Raw genomic sequence first — 18,802 nt, forward strand, 5'->3', positions numbered from 1 at the left:
TCTGGTAACCTTCGCCCCCACCCTGTTCGTGTTTCTCGACGAGATTCGTCGCATCGAGATTAGAGCAAACGCCAAATATTATGGTCGTTCGAGGTCGTCCAGGTATAAATCCCGTTATTACCATCCAGCTAAATGTGACGATACTTTGTAACGTATCTCGGAGTTGAACGAATGGCTTCGAGTGGCCAAAATATTAGACGTCGACCTTAATTCAGTATTCGTGTCTGTAATGGATTTATCCATTCGGCAAACTGTTGATCATTTTTACTATTTCGGCGGAGTGAAATTTTGATTCGTTTTGCCAGACGAAAAGGAAAGAAATGTTTCTCGTTATCGCGTTTCGAGGAGTACGAATCGATAGCGGGAAATACACGTATATTCGAGGAACGAAGTATTTTTTGTGCATCTTAACCCGGAAGTATAGTCGCGAACGGTAGGCGAGTATCTGCGCGCGCAAGTGATATGTAATTGTATTTAACTCGTAACTGTTTATGCAAATTAGAGTATAATAACGAAACATACGAGACAAGATTGTCACTTTTTCCTTTTTCCTCTTTGAGAAATCAAGCTTAAGAGGAAATCAATTTTATACGATTTAATTATTGTGTATACATCGGGGCGAGAATCGCGTAGGATGTTTTTAAGGCAATAGTTTCCAGCGCTCAAAAACCTCTTTGTAGATTAAGAACGTCGTGTCGTCTTTGAATTGCGTCTTTAACTATCTGATCGTTGCGTAGGACAATTCAAAGGTAACCATTGTAGCGGCTTAAACGACGATAAAAATGATATATATACGCATATATATTTTATTGGAGACTCAGGCGGATGCCTTACCGTGCATTCGTTTACCTTTCGATTCGTCCAAGTCGAGTTTATGCAATACGAAACAGATTTATGTGCAACTGACGTGTTTGCAAGTCTCATCCTATAACATTTAATCCCTCCATACATATAATATATACACGTGCATATATTTTACTATGTATGACATTTTTGCATGATCTTAAGCAATATTAATATATTTATACGCGGCTGCCGATTGCGAGGCTGGGCAATGTTTCGATACAAGACTTTCTTTTTTAAACCTCGAAGGGTTAACGGCTCGTCGATTACGTTGCTACGAGCCTGCTCGATTTCAGGCTAGCCCCGCGATCGTTGCCCGCCATCGATGATCGTTTAAAAAAAATTGTAACGCACCATCGATGATGCTGCAATATATTTTGATTAGATCAAACGAATACGAGAAACCGAACATATGTAATTTGTTGAGAATAATAACGGTGTTTCCGTCGAATAAATTGTTACTTGGTCTATAGCTGTAAGCAGTCGCTGCCATTGTTATGGTGACATATAAATGCAGCGTTCTTCGGAAGTATATTCAAATGTACAAGTAACTTTTTACGTTAGAGTGATCGATTTTCATCTTTGTAAAGTTGAACTGCTGATTTCTTAATACAAAAGATTTCAGAAAAACAACGATGACGTGTTATTTGTTTAAAAGAAAACATTCATACTTTCCTTCTACTATACTGCATATGATGTGATCATTCATTTAGAACACCAGCTTTAACGAATTTCTAAAAAAAACCCGTAACCCTCTTAACAGCTTCTGCCTCGGTCGTAGGATCCATTTTTTCATAGTGATCGAATTCTAACGAAAACGTGGCGTGGCCTGAAGAAAGTATCCTCAGCTCTGTCGAGTATCCCAGTAATTCAGCCAATGGAACCAAGCACCTGATCACCTATTTGTTATCGTGTTAATTCAATTTAAATCGTTTTATTTTTAATAGTTTTCAAAAATCTTAGTTACCTTGTTCTTCCTACGAGCATCGATGTCTTGTATCTCGGCCCGCCTTTTTGGAAGGTCTGCCATAACGGCGCTCGAATATTCTTCCTCTACCTCGATCTCTAGCAGCATGATTGGCTCTAATAGTACCGATGAGCTAGTCTCCATCAGCTAAACAAGAAGAAAATTATAAACAATGTTTTCGAAATTTGAAAAAAAAAAAAAAATGACAAGCCTGACGTTACTTGTATCGAATTTCGTCTTGTTTACCAGCAACGATACCTTCGCTCTGTAAACAAGCGAACAGAAAAGATGTAAATCCCGGAGTAAGGAGACTCGCATAAGTGTCTCATATTTTTGTCGAATAATTTTGTAATTTAATGGTTGCTGGATATGTGTCCCTATTGTGTAGTGTCGGCGAGAAACCGCTAGAATATTGGAGTAAGCAACACTCGCAGTCCGGACGTATTCGCAAAATTCTAGATGCCGATTTGCTGGAGAATGTATGTCGCTAAACGTGAGATTACCGTTCCATCCTATTTTAAAACGACTCCAACTAATTCTGCTGCGAATGGTCGACAGGTTATCGAAATACAGGATTTCGAGCAATCTAATGGTTACGGCACCTCGATTCTTTGTCCATCCGATTCGTCGCAGTTTCTCAATATCGAATTACCGATTCTAGTCGTGGTCATAAAGAATTTGAATTTAAAATGCCGTTTGCAAGTACAGGTAATCGTTGCTTTAATTCCAAATTCTCCGATAATTGATCCGCGGCATTGCGCAACTTCGCTCTAGGTGGTGGATGCTCAAAATTGTTTGCATCATTTTCAATTCGCGAACGCGGAGAACGAAAAGCACAACTCCAAGGGATTAATATGTCGCGTGAAAGTAAAATTAGAAAATGGCTGGAACAAGTTGGAATTGAACCTATCGCATCTCACGCAAACTGCGTTCAAGACTGTGTACGCGGCTACGCAGAGGTTACAAATATGTGGAAACTGTCGTCTGCGTAGGATCTATTTCATAGACAAGCACTATGATAACCAGACTGTTTGTCCCAAATTGTATAACGCATTTCTTGACACCTACATGTTGAAGTGGGGTATCTTCGCTATTAATAAAACGACGCAAACTAACATTAAACGGAACAAGAACAAAATTAGAGATAATAATAATTTGAGGTGTCTCGCGAAACATTTTAGCGGCGATAATATTAAAGTGGAGAACGTTACGAAAGATTCTGGTCCCAAAGCAATCGATGAGAATTTTCTGAGAAGTTTGCAGATCAAAACCGATATGCTCATCAACGATTTTTTCGATAGACAAACGACAAAGCTGCCACACGCCTTGGAATTTAAACAGCAAGCAAAATTAAAGCGCTACGCGTTTCCGATATTGACCGCGAGCCCTAAACCTTTCCACGCCAATATTATTTCGCAAGACGTTCTGAAGAAGATCAGTGTTCTTCGAACGTTTACCGACACGTACATATCGAGCGAAGAGAAACGTAAACAAGAGAAGACCGTAAAGGATATACAGGATAATTGGCACTGCAGGTATCTTCTCGATAAAGAGGAGTCGAATAGTGGTGATTCATCCAAGCAGAGTACAACTAGAACGATGCTGAAATGTAAACCCAAGTCTTTAATGGTATTATCTATGATGAAACCAAACAGTGGAGAAGAAAAGATCGTAGGGACTCCAAAGAAGATTGCAGAAGAAAGTATCAAGTATAACGAAAACGATACAGCCAAAAATTGATTCTCAAATCGTTTGTTTGAATGTTAAAAATTAATTTGTAAAAATACCATGTCTTATGCCATGTTTAAATTAAATGGGTGCATATCATTGAAACTATCACTGTAAATGTAGAATGTCTTTACCTTTCGGATGCTTTGTGAAATAGCGGCGGTAACTATCGTCGGTACTGTACCGGGTCCATATTCCAGCCAATGTAACTTCACTGCCATGTTTACGATTGGATAGCCGAGTTTCGGTCCATTCCGAAGAACTGATTCGACCCCAGCCTTGATTGCCTTCATCATGTTGGTGTTTATGGCATCGATGTTTGCGATACAGTCCGGCGTCTTATCCAGTAATAATGTCTCGCTTCCCTGATGGTTTGGAATTAATGATACAGTCATGGTGACTGTACAATTTCTTTTTCCAATACTAAACTTCGAAGTAAAAGTATCTTTGGCAGGATTCAATATAGCTTCTTTGTAAGCGATTTGCAAGGAACCTAATTCGACATCGATTTTGAATTCCGATCTGATCCTTTCTTTGATAATTTCTATGTGCAATTCTCCCATGCCTGCAAGTACAGTTTGGCCAATTTCCTCGTCTTGAATTACTTTCAAGCTTGGATCTTCTCTCTCTAGTTGTTTGAGAGCAGTTTCCAAAGCTACCTGAGTGGAAGGAGATGGTGCTTCTATCGAACAGAAAAAGACTGGTTCTAATATCTTTGAATTTAGAGCAAAGAAATTTTCTACATCTTTTGAATCAATTTCTTTCTGTGCTTCTAGGGTCTTTCTCGCACGACTGGCCACCGTTGCACCCGATGTTATTAAATCACCGGTTGTTGTATATTTCAACCCTGTAGCTGCTGCAATATTTCCGTGACTAATTTCGGATACATCTTGATAGTCATCTGCACAGGCAACATATAATTTACCGACCTGTTCTGATATTTCCCTTTGGACATTGTACACTTTTGTACCCTTTTTTATACTGCCAGTATATATTCTAAAGAAAGTGATCGCTCCTTTTTGGTTGTCATGGACGACCTTAAATGCTCTGGCAGATAAATGTTTACCAAAAGAATCGTAATACTTCATATATTTATTTTGATCAGGTGCTGGTAGGTATAGCAGAATGCTGTCCATTAAAGGTTGCACTCCTATATTTTTATAAGAACTACCTAGGAGTACTGGAACACCTTTTCTATTTACAGTAGATCTATACAAAGAGTTGAGTAACGTTTGCGCGGTAATCGAATCCAAAGATTCTTGTTCAATGATAATATTAGCTAGCTTGTCATCCATATTAGACAGTTTATCAATTAAATTTCTACGCTTTTCAAGCGCCATTTCCCATAAACCTTTATCCTCGTTTTCGGACAATTTTAGTCTTTTATATTTCATGCCCATATCTTTAATATCGAAAATCAATTTTTCCATAGTAATTACGTTCACGATACCTTCCAGAATTCCTTTTTCTTTGATTGGAAATTGAGTAGGTAGGGCCTCTACATTTAATTTTCTTTCGATAGATTGTACACACATGTCAAAATTAGCATCTAATCTATCCATTTTATTCACATAAATAATTCTGGGTATATTGTATTTGTCAGCCTGTCTACAAACTGTCAATGTCTGAGCTTCAACACCTGCAGAACCATCAAGTATAACTACAGCACCGTCTAATACCCTCAACGTTTGCTCTACCTCCATGGTGAAATCTATATGTCCCGGAGTATCTATTAAATTAATACGATGATTCTTCCATTCAAACGTTGCCGCTGCAGAGGTAATCGTAATACCACGTTCACGTTCTTGCTGCATATAATCTGTTACTGTATTTCCATGATGAACCTCTCCCATATGTCTAATGACACCAGAATAAAATAACATTCTTTCTGTAGTAGTGGTTTTACCTGAAGAAACATCATATAGTCATAATAAATGATAAAAACACAATCAGACACTACTAAGATATCGTAAAACTGAATTAAAATAAAACGAACCCGCATCGATGTGGGCCAAAATTCCGATATTTCGAATTTTCGCAGTTTCGTGATCTTCATGTTTTCCTTTTACAATTTTGGAACTTTTTTGGGCATATCGCTTATGAAATTTATACCACGAAGTCGTTAATAGTAATCTTTGTTTCATTATGACATTTAATTAATGTAGTATGAAGCATTCAAGTCTGATCAATCAAATAACTTATTTAGTTTCAAATGATAGACAAAGATACTTCAAATAAATGTTGCATAATTTCAAGGAGGACATAATCATTCGTGCAAGTGTATGAAATATGAAGGACGGCTTTATTTAAATAAAATTACCAATTTCTTATACTGTAAAGTGCTTTGGTTATGTTTTGATTGCAATTTTATGGTGCAACCAGGAGTCACGTTTTTAGTTGGAGACAAATCCGCGCGGCGCTAGTGGCATCACACACATATCTAGCGTATCGGTGAATACCACCAACGCTGCTATGAAAATTTCAGCGTCGGTATCGGTTTGTTTTATTTATGTATAATATACGTTTCTTCTGTTGCAGGTGACTGAACCAAATTGCGAATAGACTATTTGACAATAAAAACACTGCTATAAGGTATATACTGTATGTTTCAGAAATCATCGTCGGGTTAAGTTTTGGTATCGATTTTTTTTGTATGTGGTTTTTGTCTTGGCCACCAAATTTTTTTGAGTCTCTGAATGCAGTAACCTCCACGTGGTGAGACCTGGACCCTCTATATTATTTAAGTATGTAATTGGTAACTGCACATCGCCAGTAAAACCAGATGGCATTATCAATTGCATACTATTTAATATGAGCTAATGACTGCGATCTTTCGCGTTTACAAGTAAATAAAAGTATGAGAACTTAGAATTAGTCTAAAGTAGATGTTGTTAATAAGACATAATGAGAAAGTTGTTATGCAAATATTTTATACTATCTATATAAATAATAAGTCGGTAAAAATTAAATTGAATTGGTTGAATTTGTGTGATTATGTCAATTTATTATTTTTAAAAATATTTAATGTATTACTGATCTTAGTACCATTTATTGTATTCTTTACAAATCATTACATATTCCTATATCTACTTTTAATAGTTCTTTCATCATAATATGTATTAAACCTTCTCCCACTTGCAACAATATGGGCAAGTTTACCACGAGCTTGCAATAGTCCTAACATAAAATATATTTAAAATTTATTTAAAATTTATATAAATGTAATTCATGTTTTACCAACCTGCTGCCTGTGCCATCCGTATCATTATACCGATTCTTTTCTGTTGCACTGAACATAAACCTGTTATTCTCTTGGGCAATATATTGCCGTTTGGTGTCATGAACTGACTCAGAATAAGAACATCCTGTACAAATATTTAATTACTCAGAAATGTAGCAGAAATAAAAATCATATTTCGTGCAACAAAACAAGAAGATTTACTGTATGCTTAATGTCAAGACCAGATGAGCATACTAGACATGCTCCATTTTTAGATTTCAATAATCGTCCTTCGTGTTTGTCTGGTACTATCGTTCCTTCGATAGTTAATGTCTTCCCTTCCTTTTTCTCGATAACTGCAAAATAAAGTAAACGTTGTGTTTATACAAATTGAAAAGTATAGGTTATAAACGTTAAGACGTGCAATCAAAACTAAATGAAAATGATTTTCGTATGTATACTCTACTTTATGTTTTTAACTCACTTTCTTTAAGATATGTTGTTGCAGATAACGATATATTCCTATTCTGTACAGGTACTTGCATATATTTTCCTAAACATTTTACGAGTCCGAACAACGCAGCCATCTTTATAGTGTAAGATAGAGGTTATCTCTAATCGTGTTACATACACTGAATTGCACCGAATACATGCTACATTACATTATTTTTTATTAACAATCAATTAACATTACAAAATAGTTGTAGTAATATTGAATATTTTGTGTTTCATGAATCGATTCATTTTATTTATAAACATATTCTGCGATATTATACATATTCTAACATATTCTACACAATCATTATTGGAAATATACAGCTTTCTGTACAGAAAAATTTTCAAATATACTCATAAGATTATTAGACTAATTGTCCACTAATTTAAACTTCTAAAGGGAATTGTTGATTTGCTGAATAATGAGAAAGGAAGAATCTTATTGGTCCGTTTTATTCTATCTTTCGTATATGTCAGACGACGTGGCCGATGAAACATGGTGGCCGTGTCATGCAATGTAGCTCGAATCGTCATGAGACAACGATATGTCAAGTGAAAAGATTCGTTTTTAGAAGTGTTCATTATTAACTAGTCAATAATCCCGTTGTTCCAAATTATTTAATGTGAACGTGTCGTTTTCGTGAAACATGGGTCTTTGTAAGTGTCCGAAAAGAAGAGTTACAAATCTATTTTGTTTTGAACACCGTGTCAATGTTTGCGAACATTGTATGGTTACAAATCATCCGAAGGTAATTTGCTTTATTTTTAACAAAGCGTTAAATGTACATTTCTAGTCATTATTTCTTGTAATTTAGGATAATATTGCTAATTTAATATGTAGCGTGACTTTTGCTTATCCACAACTGTTTACACACAATTTGAGAGCTTACCCATTCCTTATAAATTTTTTCAGTGTATTGTGCAGTCGTATATTTCATGGCTTCACGATAATGACTACAATCCAGTTTGCACATTGTGCTCTACAAACTTAAGCGAAGGGGACTGCGTTCGATTAACATGTTATCATATGTTTCACTGGGCATGTTTGGACAAATATGCCAGAGAATTGCCACCGACGACAGCACCAGCAGGATATACATGTCCAGCTTGTAAGGAACGAATTTTTCCAGATATAAAACTGGTGTCTCCTGTAGCGGATGTATTGAGGGAAAAATTGGCAGGAGTCAACTGGGCACGTGCAGGACTTGGTTTACCCTTGGTATATACTTTGACTATTTAAAAGGAAGACAATTTCTTCAGTTTCAAACAAATATATGTTTTATTACATTTGATACATATATATATATATATTTGTTTACATAGACAAGTATATATTCTGACTTTTTTATTTCATAGTTGAGCGAAGATAGGGAACAAAAACCTGAACAAGAACGTCTATCGTTAAGAGTGGAATCCACGTCATACCAAAACCACACGGTAACAACTTCATCGGCTCCTACGGTAGCTACATCGCGTTCTGCTAGCACCGTAAATTCGGTCCATGCTAATATAAACAATGTGCATTTAAATAATCAAAAAGTTGGGCCACCTTATTCCATTGTAAATATCGATTCATCGTCGGGTCTATCCACGCCAATGTCGAGGAAAGTTTGCGAAGCATATGACGATCCGAAAGAAATGTCATTCGATCACGATGAAAATAAGTATAAGCGAAAGTCTGCCATCGAATGGCTCTTAAGGTGGTGGAAGCTGATAGCAAGTCCACCAACGCGACGCAGGAATACACCTGGACCTCTGTACAAAAGATACGCGGTGTTAGGATTTATTGGTATATTAGCTTTTATCGGAATTTTAATTTTATTCTCGTGGCTTGGACGTATGGCTACAGACGGAGATCCAAGTTACGACCTTTTCGCCAATCCTAATGTCTTAGTCGAAGATAAACCTGCCGGTATTTAATATACTATAACGTTTAAAAGATAATTCGCACGAGGAAGCATAACGCGAATGGAACGTGTACGATGCTTGTAAAATAGCAAAAATAATTATCAATCGAAGTCAGAGACGAATATGTATCGACCGAAGTACGAATTCACTCCGAAAAAATAATTAACTTAAGATACAGTGTATTGTTAGCTATAATATTTGTTTATTTTTATGTAATCTATGCTTTATAACTGCGTTGTATATTTTGCTCTGTAAAAATTTACAAACTTTTCAAAACAATTGCGTAATGATTACATATATAAATCGTTAGTTTTTTTTATACATTCATGTACGAAGTATGAAGAGAAAATTTGTTCCCCCTCCCATTGAAGCCAGTCGGAATTTACTACAAAAGCAAGTGATTTCAAGATGATGATTAACTTGAAACAGAAGTCTGATTGTAATTAATTTTCATAATAAAAAAAAAATTCACGTTTACAGCCACTGAGAAAGAATGTTGTTTCAATGCTGGTTGAAACAAATAAATTCACCGTGTTCGATTTATTCGTACGAAACGTGATCGCGATTGCAATTCAAACGAAGGCCAAGCGTTTCATCCAAAGAATATCTTCCATAAAACATTAAACTATCTTAACATTCGAAATCGTTCGCTTTACATTCGGAAGCGTGTATAAAAACAGAAAGTTCTAATTTTGTATTAAAGTCGTGCAGTGTAGTTCGAATTTTAAAAGGGACACGCGACGACCTTACAGCATCAGAGTGGGGAAGTTGGACTTTTTTTCTTTTCACGATTCATGGCAGTCAGTTGGGAACAGGACGAGGATTACCATCGTTTCGTCTCATGCGCCTGCTTCACCTTGGCATTCGTATAATTGTCGCTCACGCATAGTAACCACTTTAATCATAATTCTATTTTATCGTATACAACTTATTCGCATTTCTTAAAATATTAAATTGTCTCTATAAAACTAACAAAGTTCCATTTCACGCGTATGGTAATTAGTATTATCTTTGAGGTGAGATACCATCAAGGTTTGCGTCGTGCACGATTTTAACAATGGAATTGATGAAATCGATTACGAGAAGGTATTCTACGATATTAGCGATCGATGTAACAAGTTCGATCGGTCTCGCTTACGCGTGGAACAGAGGACACAAGTATCTGGCATCGACGATATCTCTATGCTGCATTGGTAAGGAGTATGGACTCAGTAATTAAATTAATCGGTATTTATTAATGATCGCATATGTTCTTAACGTCAGACAGATCTAAACATTTTAATTAAACTCTCAACGTTTATCTACTTACCTGTAGAGTGACCGTTTTCTTAACTGAATGCGACATCAGCGTTGAAAGCCGATAACTCGATGCAATCGCGATACTACGTCATCCTACGGTCGTTCTACGTGCGAAAATCGTGCGAGTCGACATGAAATTACAGTGAAAATATTCCGGTAGGACATTGTTTATTCGCAACTTGTTGCGTTTTTATACAATGTATGTACACAATCGTATGTTTATTGTATTCAAAGTTTCATGTATGTCACAGCAGGGACAGTTGAACGTGAACAGAAACAACACAATGTAACCGTCTTAGTTCGCTCGAACGTTAGACAAGATTTTATTTAACAAAATAATCTTTTATTCCAGGTGGAACCTACCTGTATCGGCGCACGATGTCTCGCGATAGAATATCGACGAATCATGCCATCGTAGTCACTGGCTGCGACTCAGGGCTGGGATATAGTTTAGCTCTGCATTGCCGGCAACTCGGCGCGACTGTAATTGCTGGTGTATTGCAGAACGACGGTCAAGGGGCTAAAAATTTGAAGGAGAATGATGTACACGTTTATCCTCTCGACGTCACAAAAACCAACAGCGTCGTAAATTTCGTCGATTTCGTTCGAGCGGTCTTAACGCAGGACAAATTAGGTAACCTATTCCCCTAATGAATAGGGATCGTACAGGCGGGATTATTATGAAACTCTATTGTATTACAGTATTACGGTGTTTGATCAATAACGCCGCGGTGATGATATTCGGCGAATTCGAATGGCAAACAGAGGATCAAATCAGGTATCAAGTGGAAGTCAACTTCCTTGGCGCTATGAGACTCACTCGAGAACTGATGCCGATGATCCGCGCGCACTCTAGCAGGATTATCATAATCTCTAGCCACTGCAACATACAACCAATTCCTGGAGTGGCGGCTTACAGCGGGACTAAAGCTGCGATTACTGCCTGGGCCACAGCCATTAGAGTAGAACTGAAGAAGTACGGCGTAAAGGTCGTTTGCTTCGTCCCTGGTCCGTAGACAGTTATCGTATCGATGAAACAAATGACGAACAACTCCCGTCTTACGCTTTCTCGCAGGTTCTTTCGTTACGGAAAGCAATATATTAGCGCGACAAGCCGAACATTTCGAAACGATGAGGAATTCGATGGCAGACGAAGCGAAAGTTTTTTACGCCGATTACTTTGCTAGATACTCCGAATATTTCGGGTCCGTGGCGCCGAGAGGGGAGTTAAAGAAACTGCAGGGCCAGCGTATGTACGAGGTCTTCGAAGATGCCCTCCTCGACAAGCATCCATCAGCGATTTACAAGTACGTTCGCGGATCGAAACCGATGATGAACTTGGGTGACGAATAAATTGCTCGGAACCGAATAATAAAATACGATTGCTTGACAGAAATAAAAATTCATTATCGTGGAAGTGTATAATTTCGGCTCTCTAGAAACTCGTGCTACCCGTAAATACCATAATAATCGAATATAATACACTTTACCTTTGGTTGTCTCGAGTAATGTAATTCCACCCAGACGTCTCAAGCCACTGAGCTCCCTTAGAACGAGTATGAAATTGCTATCGTAACGGTCCTCCGATATCGCACTTTTCGATTGAGATACGGTTCACCACGTGCGTCGGAACTTCATTTTTGTCTCGATAACTCGACACCTGCATCGGAACACCTGGCCGATCCGATTACCTCAAATTAAAAATATCTCGACGACTAATAATCTATCTTAAGTGATCTCTGCGATTTATGTTTTTCCTGTTTGATTAACAAAAGATAAAAATGTTATTTAAACTTTAGGCACGAGTCATGGAGATACTGCATCTATCACACGTTGTTTTTGGCCACGCCGACACGCGTGCGAGATTGGCTGGTCCAGAAATTCGTGCAAGGACCGTCTTGGACGAAGAAAGCTGTCCAAACACCAAATGGAAAGGAGACGTGAAAGAAATGCAAGAACAACCGATACATTTCTGTCTATTAAAGAATTCTTTTCGGTTAAGATAAACGTAACAAATGACATTTTTTTTTTTTTTTATAATAGAATATAAGTTTATTAAATAAAGAAATAGTTTCATTCTGATAGAAGTTTATCATATTATTACACGTGTAAGTGTCCGTTGTTACATTTGTTTGATTTGTACCACCTGCAACACTCTACTAATCACATTTATCAAATTAATCACGCGATTTTAATCGATAAAACGTGGGTTACGTACACTTTCCGAATGCCAGGTGTACGTCTGAAGTGTTTTTGAATGTTGGTCAACGATTTTTGATTTCGATGCCCAGTGCTCGATTAGATATTACCACGGTATAAATAGCTTAAGCTTTGGTTGACAGAGCATCAGTTGATTCAGTTACCGAACCAGCTACCTAACCAGCTACCAAACCAGCCACTAAACCAGCAATGGCATTCTTCACTTACGGTTTGTACCATTAATTACTACCTTAACTCGTCTTTGCAATAACTTCGCTTTCTACTAATCTTGCCAATATTTTTGTATCGACATTGTTCAAGAATCGGACATTGGATAGATACATTGAAATTCTCTCTTTTTTTTTTTTATATCTTTGGAATACTAAACGTTTCAAACGTATCTCTTCGTCTCGTTCTAAAAATCGTATAATTGTAGTTTACATCGTCGCGGCATTCCTCGTCGCCGACTCCATGCAGACGAACTTCCAGACCTGCAGCGGCCAACCTGCACCCACCAACGTGGTGATCTCGGGATGCGACTCGCTCCCTTGCCCTTTGAAGAGAGGTACCAACGTTGATGGAGCTATCAGCTTCCGCGTTCGTAAGTATTAAAAGAACATACGTATAAGAAAAAAAAAAAAAAAAAAACACGAAACTTGGACATTCAATATTCTCCATTGAACAACGTGTTACAGTTGAGAACACGAAAACCCTGAAGCCGGTGGTAGACGTACAGCTTGGAGAGATCCACATGAAGTACCCACTGCCCCAGCAAAACGCTTGCAAGGACCTCACGAACGCACAGTGCCCATTGGACAAGGGCGAGACCGTCACCTACCATCTGAACATGCCCGTCGAGAAAGCATACCCGAAAGTTTCCATGATCATCCAACTGGCTTTGGTCGACGAGCTTAACAAGACCCAGATGTGCGTCAAGATCCCCGCCAAAGTTGTTGACTAATCATCAAGAAAGGACTCACGCTTTTTGACAAAATGGAACATGTTCATATGAATTGCAACCCTGATATTTAAATATATAGATTAATTACTTAATAGACGCTTCATCTTATCCCTTTCTCCCGATTGTAAGAATTTAATAGACACGCGTACAACAAGATATAACACAAGGCGATCTATAGTACACAAGTATAGTACACAAGCTATAGTGGGGCTAGCTGTCGTCACAGTAGGATAGTTAAGAGTTTAAGACTATTAAGACGATGTAGAAGTAACGCACGACAAAGTTACGATAAGAAAAATGGAAACAAGTCGGAAGTACGTACCAGCGTAATAACTATGCCTGTATAGTTAATCAGTTTAAATAAGTACGAGATACAATGTGATATCCATAAATGCATATCAAAAGTTCAGAGGTCGAAGCTGGCCATGGAAACAGGTAAATCTGATGTACAAGCTTAGGTTGTATATAACCCAGCTTTTGAGTAATAGAAGAGCTTGCGTTAAATTCACGCGTTACACACGTCCGTTGGGCGGAGAAAGGGATGAGATGAAAATCCAGGGGGTTCGGGCGTATGCCTGACCCACATCTCCGCGTAACGATCGACCCGGTCGCATGGCTCTGAAAGATATCTAGCGACACCTTCGAACACTCTCAGAACGCGAACAATCGTACCCTGAGATACCATAGCTATAAGGGGCTCGGTGGGGCCCAACGGACTACAGGGCCTGTAGTACACGCATCCCCGATAAGGACACTAAAAACTAAAGGAACAAATTGTACATTGGGTGTTATAGTCGAGTCGATACGACTTCTCACCCTTATAAATAAAACTCGCACGCTCCTTTTACCATTCCTTTTACCTTTTACCTTATAAATAAAACTCGCTCGCTCCTTTTACCATTCAAGCTATTCTTTTAGTCCAAATTTGTGGCTTAATTACAAAGTGTTTTCTCGATGATGATCTCGATAAAGGAGACCTCGATACGCATCCATCGCTTCCTTTCACGTGTCTACAAACTTCGACATCGTCCCATCGATCATCCTATATTGGTTCGTACAAAATTTCATTCATGTAGAAAAGAAGAGGGGAGTGAGAGAACAGGCGCACGTCGATAGGTCAATTTAATTAAATTACCTGAATGATCGTTTTCCAGGTACACGGCAATCCGGCGGTCACGCGTGTCCTGGTACAGAGGGTGTGCACCTTGCGTCAATCGTTTACAAATTTGTCGGCTCGTCCGATTGGTCAGCATTCGTCCTTGACATTATTCCGCCTGGATGACGTCTGCCCTACCACATAAGATAAAATAGGAACGACGCGTATAAGTGTGCCCGAACGTCATTAAATGGGCTGTTGGGTGGTACAGTTAGCACGAAGAAAGAATCGACTCGATCGGTGGAACGAATCCACGTGCTAAAATTCTCCAGGAACTTGTAGCTATTTATTCGTTTGAACATGGACGAACAGTTGTTTATTTCTTATACGTTATTCGAAGTTTGTACAATATACAGATGAGAATTCGCCCATCTTTGGTTTCGTAATCATCGCTCGTTTCGTTCGGTCGTGGAATGGATTTGCCGACCAACGCAGGGCTTACATAGCACGGGACTCGCATACTCTCTTTTACGTGTACATACCTTTTTTCTCTGTCCTTCCTATTCCGCCGACCCTTCGATTCTTCTGCTTCGCGACACGTGTATGTAATACCAATTTCCATCGTAGTCACTGTACCAATAACGATTCCAAAGTTGGCCGTGCCTTGCATACGAACCAAGTCGAAAACAAACAAATTTCATGGCGTCGTACGAATGGCTTCGAAACATCCCCGCTGGAGATGCTGCTACCGATAAATATCGGTAAATGTCGATAATGCAGCTGTGTATCGTCATTTATCCGTATTTATGTTTGGAATACACAAACGCGAAAACTGTAAATAATGACACAGACGCGGATGACAAATATTTAACGAATCGTCCGAACAGAGTGCTCAAAGTATATAGAAATATTTATAAATGTTTTGGCGCGATTATGGACAAAGTATCGGTAACGCGGATACAAGTGTGATACTGCGATGACTGCGAAAGAGAGAAGAGGAAGAAACGGACGTATAAATACGAGGAAACTAGAACTTTGCATGCACTTAACCTCGCGAGCGAACCTGCTCTTTTGGACGCAAGTACTCTCGTCCGATGCATCCGACAGTAATGCATCGGGTGAAAAATGACTCGGTATATGCGTGTGAACAGCATAGAGATCTCGCTCTGTGAGAGATTAATGAGACGTGCGTTTCGGTAGATTACGAATAGGAATTCAGACCTCTGTACTTGGAGATCGACGCGAGGAATGCTCGAACGTTGCGAGTAATTTTTGCCGTTTCGGTAGATCGCGTTACTGAAAGGTAAATGTCGGGTAGAAATCGCTATACACGTCCGGTTCACCCATCGCGACAACATATAAAACGTTACAGGCACATTGAGAGAACTTTTTCCCGGTTTTCAATCATGAGTGTGTCAGCTATCTTCGTTGGAACGGACTTTTATACAAAACTTGCGGAGTTCGCGTTTCGCCCACGTTTCAGTCAAAGTATTGTACACAATACCGATGCAATACTATCGTATCGTGAAGTGCTCGTAACATGCATCTACGTGAGCAGTGAAGCGAATGAGAGCGAAGCAACTGAATTGAAAGTCTGGTGACACAATCGTCCCGGCTATCTGAAATTAATTGAACGTGACATTTATAAACTAAAATTGACGCCAGGGTTTTTCGAGCTTCCCCATTCTTTTAATCAAGAAAATGTTCAAACGTCCATAAAGGGTTAAACTCGATAAATCGATCGACCGAACGAACATCGAACTATCGATTTTACGATTCCATCGATAACGTTGGTACGCGATAGAAAAGCGCGCGCTGCCGTCGCAACGCGGAGGACAGTTGTCGTTTGTCGTGATATTCGAAATTCGTAAAAAGGACGGGACGTTCGACCGAGCTTAATCAACGAGGATCAACGAGAGCAAAAGTATGCGGGAAGGTTAATACGCTCCGAATTAAAGCGAATCTCTCTTCGCCTCAGGGGATCATCAATCGAGAGGAAGAAAGAGAATAGGACGCAACGGTCCTATACCGGCGACACCTAACCCCAATCTCGTAATTCGTTTGTTGGAGGACTCGTGGCGGAGTGTATAATATTGGCTGATCAAATCCGTGAATTCGAGAGAGATTCGCCGAGCGAGCGAGTGAAAGGGACTTGTATCGGTCGCCCAAGATGATGGTGGGGGCACAATTGTGATGAGCCGGGTTTGTCTTCGCGTCACTTGTAAACTTGTACTTACGCGGTTGGTAGTATGAAAAGGCGTTCCGTGTCGTGACGTCAGCACGTGGTTCGGTGTACTGTTCGCGCGAATCGGTTCCGCGACGAGTTTATTCTGTTCCTACGCGCGTGAACGTACTCGAATCGAACGCGTGTGTATCATCGAAACGAAGTCAGTGTCGTGCGTACTCCCGTGGTTCTCTGGAGATCGTAAGTGCAGCGTACCGAGAGCAGGTATTCAGGACGTCGACTGACCGCCATCGTTGTTGTCAAGATGGCGTCGAAAGGGAAGTTAGCAACCGAGGTCAGTAACATTCTCTATTGTTATCCTTTTACGCGTTCGGCGTTTGTTCGATGACGACGCAAGTGCAGGGTAAACGTACGAGGAACGCCTGAATCGAACGTCTCGTGCGTTCTCCTCTTTCGTTATCGATTATCTTATCGACCTCGCGATCATCGCGTCGATCGTGTCGCGCGCTTCGTGAAACCCGAGGGCATGCGTCGCGTTCATGCAGGAACGTCATACCGTTCGGTAAACCACGCCCTTCGGTAGCTTTCCCAAACAGAATTTCTTATCGATTTTCCTTATTGATTTACCTCGCCACGTATGACGTTTTATATAGGGAGACGGTTTCGTGCAAATAACCAGGAAACGAATTATACAAATACAGCACGACGATTAGGGTTAGGTTTAAACGTAGCATTTCTAATGCGTCTCGTCTCTTTGCATATTTTCTTTTCTTTAACAACTTTTAATAAGGTTAGATGTATAGGGTCGTAGACTTTGTACAATAAAAGTAGCCGAATGGGCTAGCTCGATGTTCGCGACTAAAGTTACGCCGTTCTTACTAATTAGTAATGTTACTAATTGCGACAGAAAAAAAGTGAATACCTACTAATATGGTTAATTGCGATGAGTGTTCCATAGAGAAGTATCATTCGTGTAATCGTACATTTGCGACGAATGATCCTATATCCGTGAAATAAGAAATATTATTCGACCGCAAAATGAAATACAACAGTATAATTTATGGTTACATTCGAATACGATTCCGCGCATTTTTGTCTACAGTCGACCGGAAAAATGAAAATGCTCAGAGGTCGCGTTCTTGTTTACGAGGATAAGCATGCTACAGTACTGTTAGAATTCGTTCAGTATGGAATCAACAAAGCGTGTTATTTTCCACGTTTCTCGATAATACGATACTAAATAGTATTCGGTAAATTTGTTTCCAAACAATATTTAACCAAATATGACCTCCGGTAGGAGGATGAGATAGATATTTGACAAATTTTACTGTACAGATTTATGTCAAGGCCCGAGTGTGTCGGCAACGATTGCCATCCCACGGGAGAAGGCGAAGTGACAGGCAATAAAATCCCCTAGAAATGTTGCACAGCCTACTTTCCTATCCCTCTCCACGGAAAGTTCGCGACCAACGACCGCATATGAAAATATTTCATGCCTCTTTGTTTCGCAATCCGTACTGCCCTCTAGTTATACCGGACAAATATTGCGCTTTCGAAATTTGTTTTCAAACGTCGACAAGTTTCCTTATACGGCGCAGTTTCGAGCTTAGAATAGGTTTCTACGAATGTGTTTTTATCTTGGCAGGTTGCCACGGGTTGAACGCGTGTAGCAGCCTTATTTTTATGTATCACGAGGTTCGACCTAAATTTCAGGGGTCCACGGATGAATCGTCCGCATAATAGAAGCTATAATAAAAGAAAATTGCTGTCCCTTCGGAAACGGCGACGACAATGCCGATTAGCTGTGTAAGCTAATGTCCGGCGACCCGACGAAAAATCGCCAGTGTACAACACGCGATCGAGATCGTCCCGATCGTTGAAACATGTACGCCGCTGACAAT

The 18,802-nt window shown here is 39.4% G+C and overlaps 7 protein-coding genes and 1 long non-coding RNA gene across 14 annotated transcripts in view; 5 read left to right on the forward strand and 3 right to left on the reverse strand.

Moving 5' to 3' along the window:
* Nucleotides 1–1,057: 1,057 nt before the first annotated feature.
* Nucleotides 1,058–5,900, reverse strand: LOC128893465 (ribosome-releasing factor 2, mitochondrial). Its single transcript, XM_054154418.1, has 4 exons — nucleotides 5,535–5,900; nucleotides 3,673–5,444; nucleotides 1,811–1,957; nucleotides 1,058–1,742 (listed from the first exon to the last, which is right to left on the reverse strand). Exons 1-4 carry the CDS (start codon nucleotides 5,680–5,682, stop codon nucleotides 1,578–1,580), a joined length of 2,232 nt encoding a protein of 743 aa, XP_054010393.1. The 5' UTR covers nucleotides 5,683–5,900; the 3' UTR covers nucleotides 1,058–1,577.
* Nucleotides 1,964–3,637, forward strand: LOC128893476 (uncharacterized). The gene is made up of 3 exons (XM_054154435.1): nucleotides 1,964–2,289; nucleotides 2,369–2,518; nucleotides 2,585–3,637. Exons 1-3 carry the CDS (start codon nucleotides 2,167–2,169, stop codon nucleotides 3,548–3,550), a joined length of 1,239 nt encoding a protein of 412 aa, XP_054010410.1. The 5' UTR covers nucleotides 1,964–2,166; the 3' UTR covers nucleotides 3,551–3,637.
* Nucleotides 5,901–6,558: 658 nt separating the features above from the next.
* On the reverse strand, nucleotides 6,559–7,519 carry LOC128893474 (39S ribosomal protein S18a, mitochondrial). The gene is made up of 4 exons (XM_054154432.1): nucleotides 7,243–7,519; nucleotides 6,981–7,114; nucleotides 6,780–6,903; nucleotides 6,559–6,715 (listed from the first exon to the last, which is right to left on the reverse strand). Exons 1-4 carry the CDS (start codon nucleotides 7,343–7,345, stop codon nucleotides 6,609–6,611), a joined length of 468 nt encoding a protein of 155 aa, XP_054010407.1. The 5' UTR covers nucleotides 7,346–7,519; the 3' UTR covers nucleotides 6,559–6,608.
* A 50-nt stretch (nucleotides 7,520–7,569) lies between these two features.
* On the forward strand, nucleotides 7,570–9,478 carry LOC128893469 (zinc finger protein-like 1). Its single transcript, XM_054154426.1, has 3 exons — nucleotides 7,570–8,002; nucleotides 8,167–8,472; nucleotides 8,610–9,478. Exons 1-3 carry the CDS (start codon nucleotides 7,901–7,903, stop codon nucleotides 9,171–9,173), a joined length of 972 nt encoding a protein of 323 aa, XP_054010401.1. The 5' UTR covers nucleotides 7,570–7,900; the 3' UTR covers nucleotides 9,174–9,478.
* A 143-nt stretch (nucleotides 9,479–9,621) lies between these two features.
* LOC128893467 (estradiol 17-beta-dehydrogenase 2) lies at nucleotides 9,622–12,572 on the forward strand. Its single transcript, XM_054154424.1, has 5 exons — nucleotides 9,622–10,354; nucleotides 10,813–11,094; nucleotides 11,163–11,468; nucleotides 11,536–11,767; nucleotides 12,260–12,572. Exons 1-5 carry the CDS (start codon nucleotides 10,219–10,221, stop codon nucleotides 12,402–12,404), a joined length of 1,101 nt encoding a protein of 366 aa, XP_054010399.1. The 5' UTR covers nucleotides 9,622–10,218; the 3' UTR covers nucleotides 12,405–12,572.
* A 140-nt stretch (nucleotides 12,573–12,712) lies between these two features.
* Nucleotides 12,713–14,360, forward strand: LOC128893475 (NPC intracellular cholesterol transporter 2 homolog a-like). Its single transcript, XM_054154433.1, has 3 exons — nucleotides 12,713–12,888; nucleotides 13,096–13,260; nucleotides 13,355–14,360. Exons 1-3 carry the CDS (start codon nucleotides 12,870–12,872, stop codon nucleotides 13,618–13,620), a joined length of 450 nt encoding a protein of 149 aa, XP_054010408.1. The 5' UTR covers nucleotides 12,713–12,869; the 3' UTR covers nucleotides 13,621–14,360.
* A 149-nt stretch (nucleotides 14,361–14,509) lies between these two features.
* Nucleotides 14,510–17,091, reverse strand: LOC128893477 (uncharacterized). Of its 4 annotated transcripts, none has more exons than XR_008461344.1 (4): nucleotides 16,954–17,091; nucleotides 15,259–15,548; nucleotides 14,756–14,910; nucleotides 14,510–14,662 (listed from the first exon to the last, which is right to left on the reverse strand). It is a non-coding gene; the product is annotated as an uncharacterized LOC128893477 (long non-coding RNA). The 4 variants fall into 4 exon arrangements; XR_008461343.1 differs by lacking the exon at nucleotides 16,954–17,091 and adding an exon at nucleotides 15,938–16,801; XR_008461341.1 differs by lacking the exon at nucleotides 16,954–17,091 and having other exon boundaries at nucleotides 15,259–16,801.
* The window catches only part of LOC128893461 (sodium/potassium-transporting ATPase subunit alpha), a 78,810-nt gene continuing 77,072 nt past the window's right edge, over nucleotides 17,065–18,802 (forward strand). For all 4 annotated transcript variants that reach the window (XM_054154398.1, XM_054154397.1, XM_054154396.1 and 1 more), the window contains exon 1: nucleotides 17,065–17,235. In XM_054154398.1, the coding sequence (XP_054010373.1) occupies nucleotides 17,206–17,235 (30 nt within the window). In that variant the 5' untranslated portion in view covers nucleotides 17,065–17,205. The remainder of the gene's footprint in view (nucleotides 17,236–18,802) is intronic.

Source organism: Hylaeus anthracinus, unplaced genomic scaffold, assembly GCF_026225885.1.
Source record: "Hylaeus anthracinus isolate JK02 unplaced genomic scaffold, UHH_iyHylAnth1.0_haploid 3, whole genome shotgun sequence".
Lineage (NCBI taxonomy): Eukaryota > Metazoa > Arthropoda > Insecta > Hymenoptera > Colletidae > Hylaeus > Hylaeus anthracinus.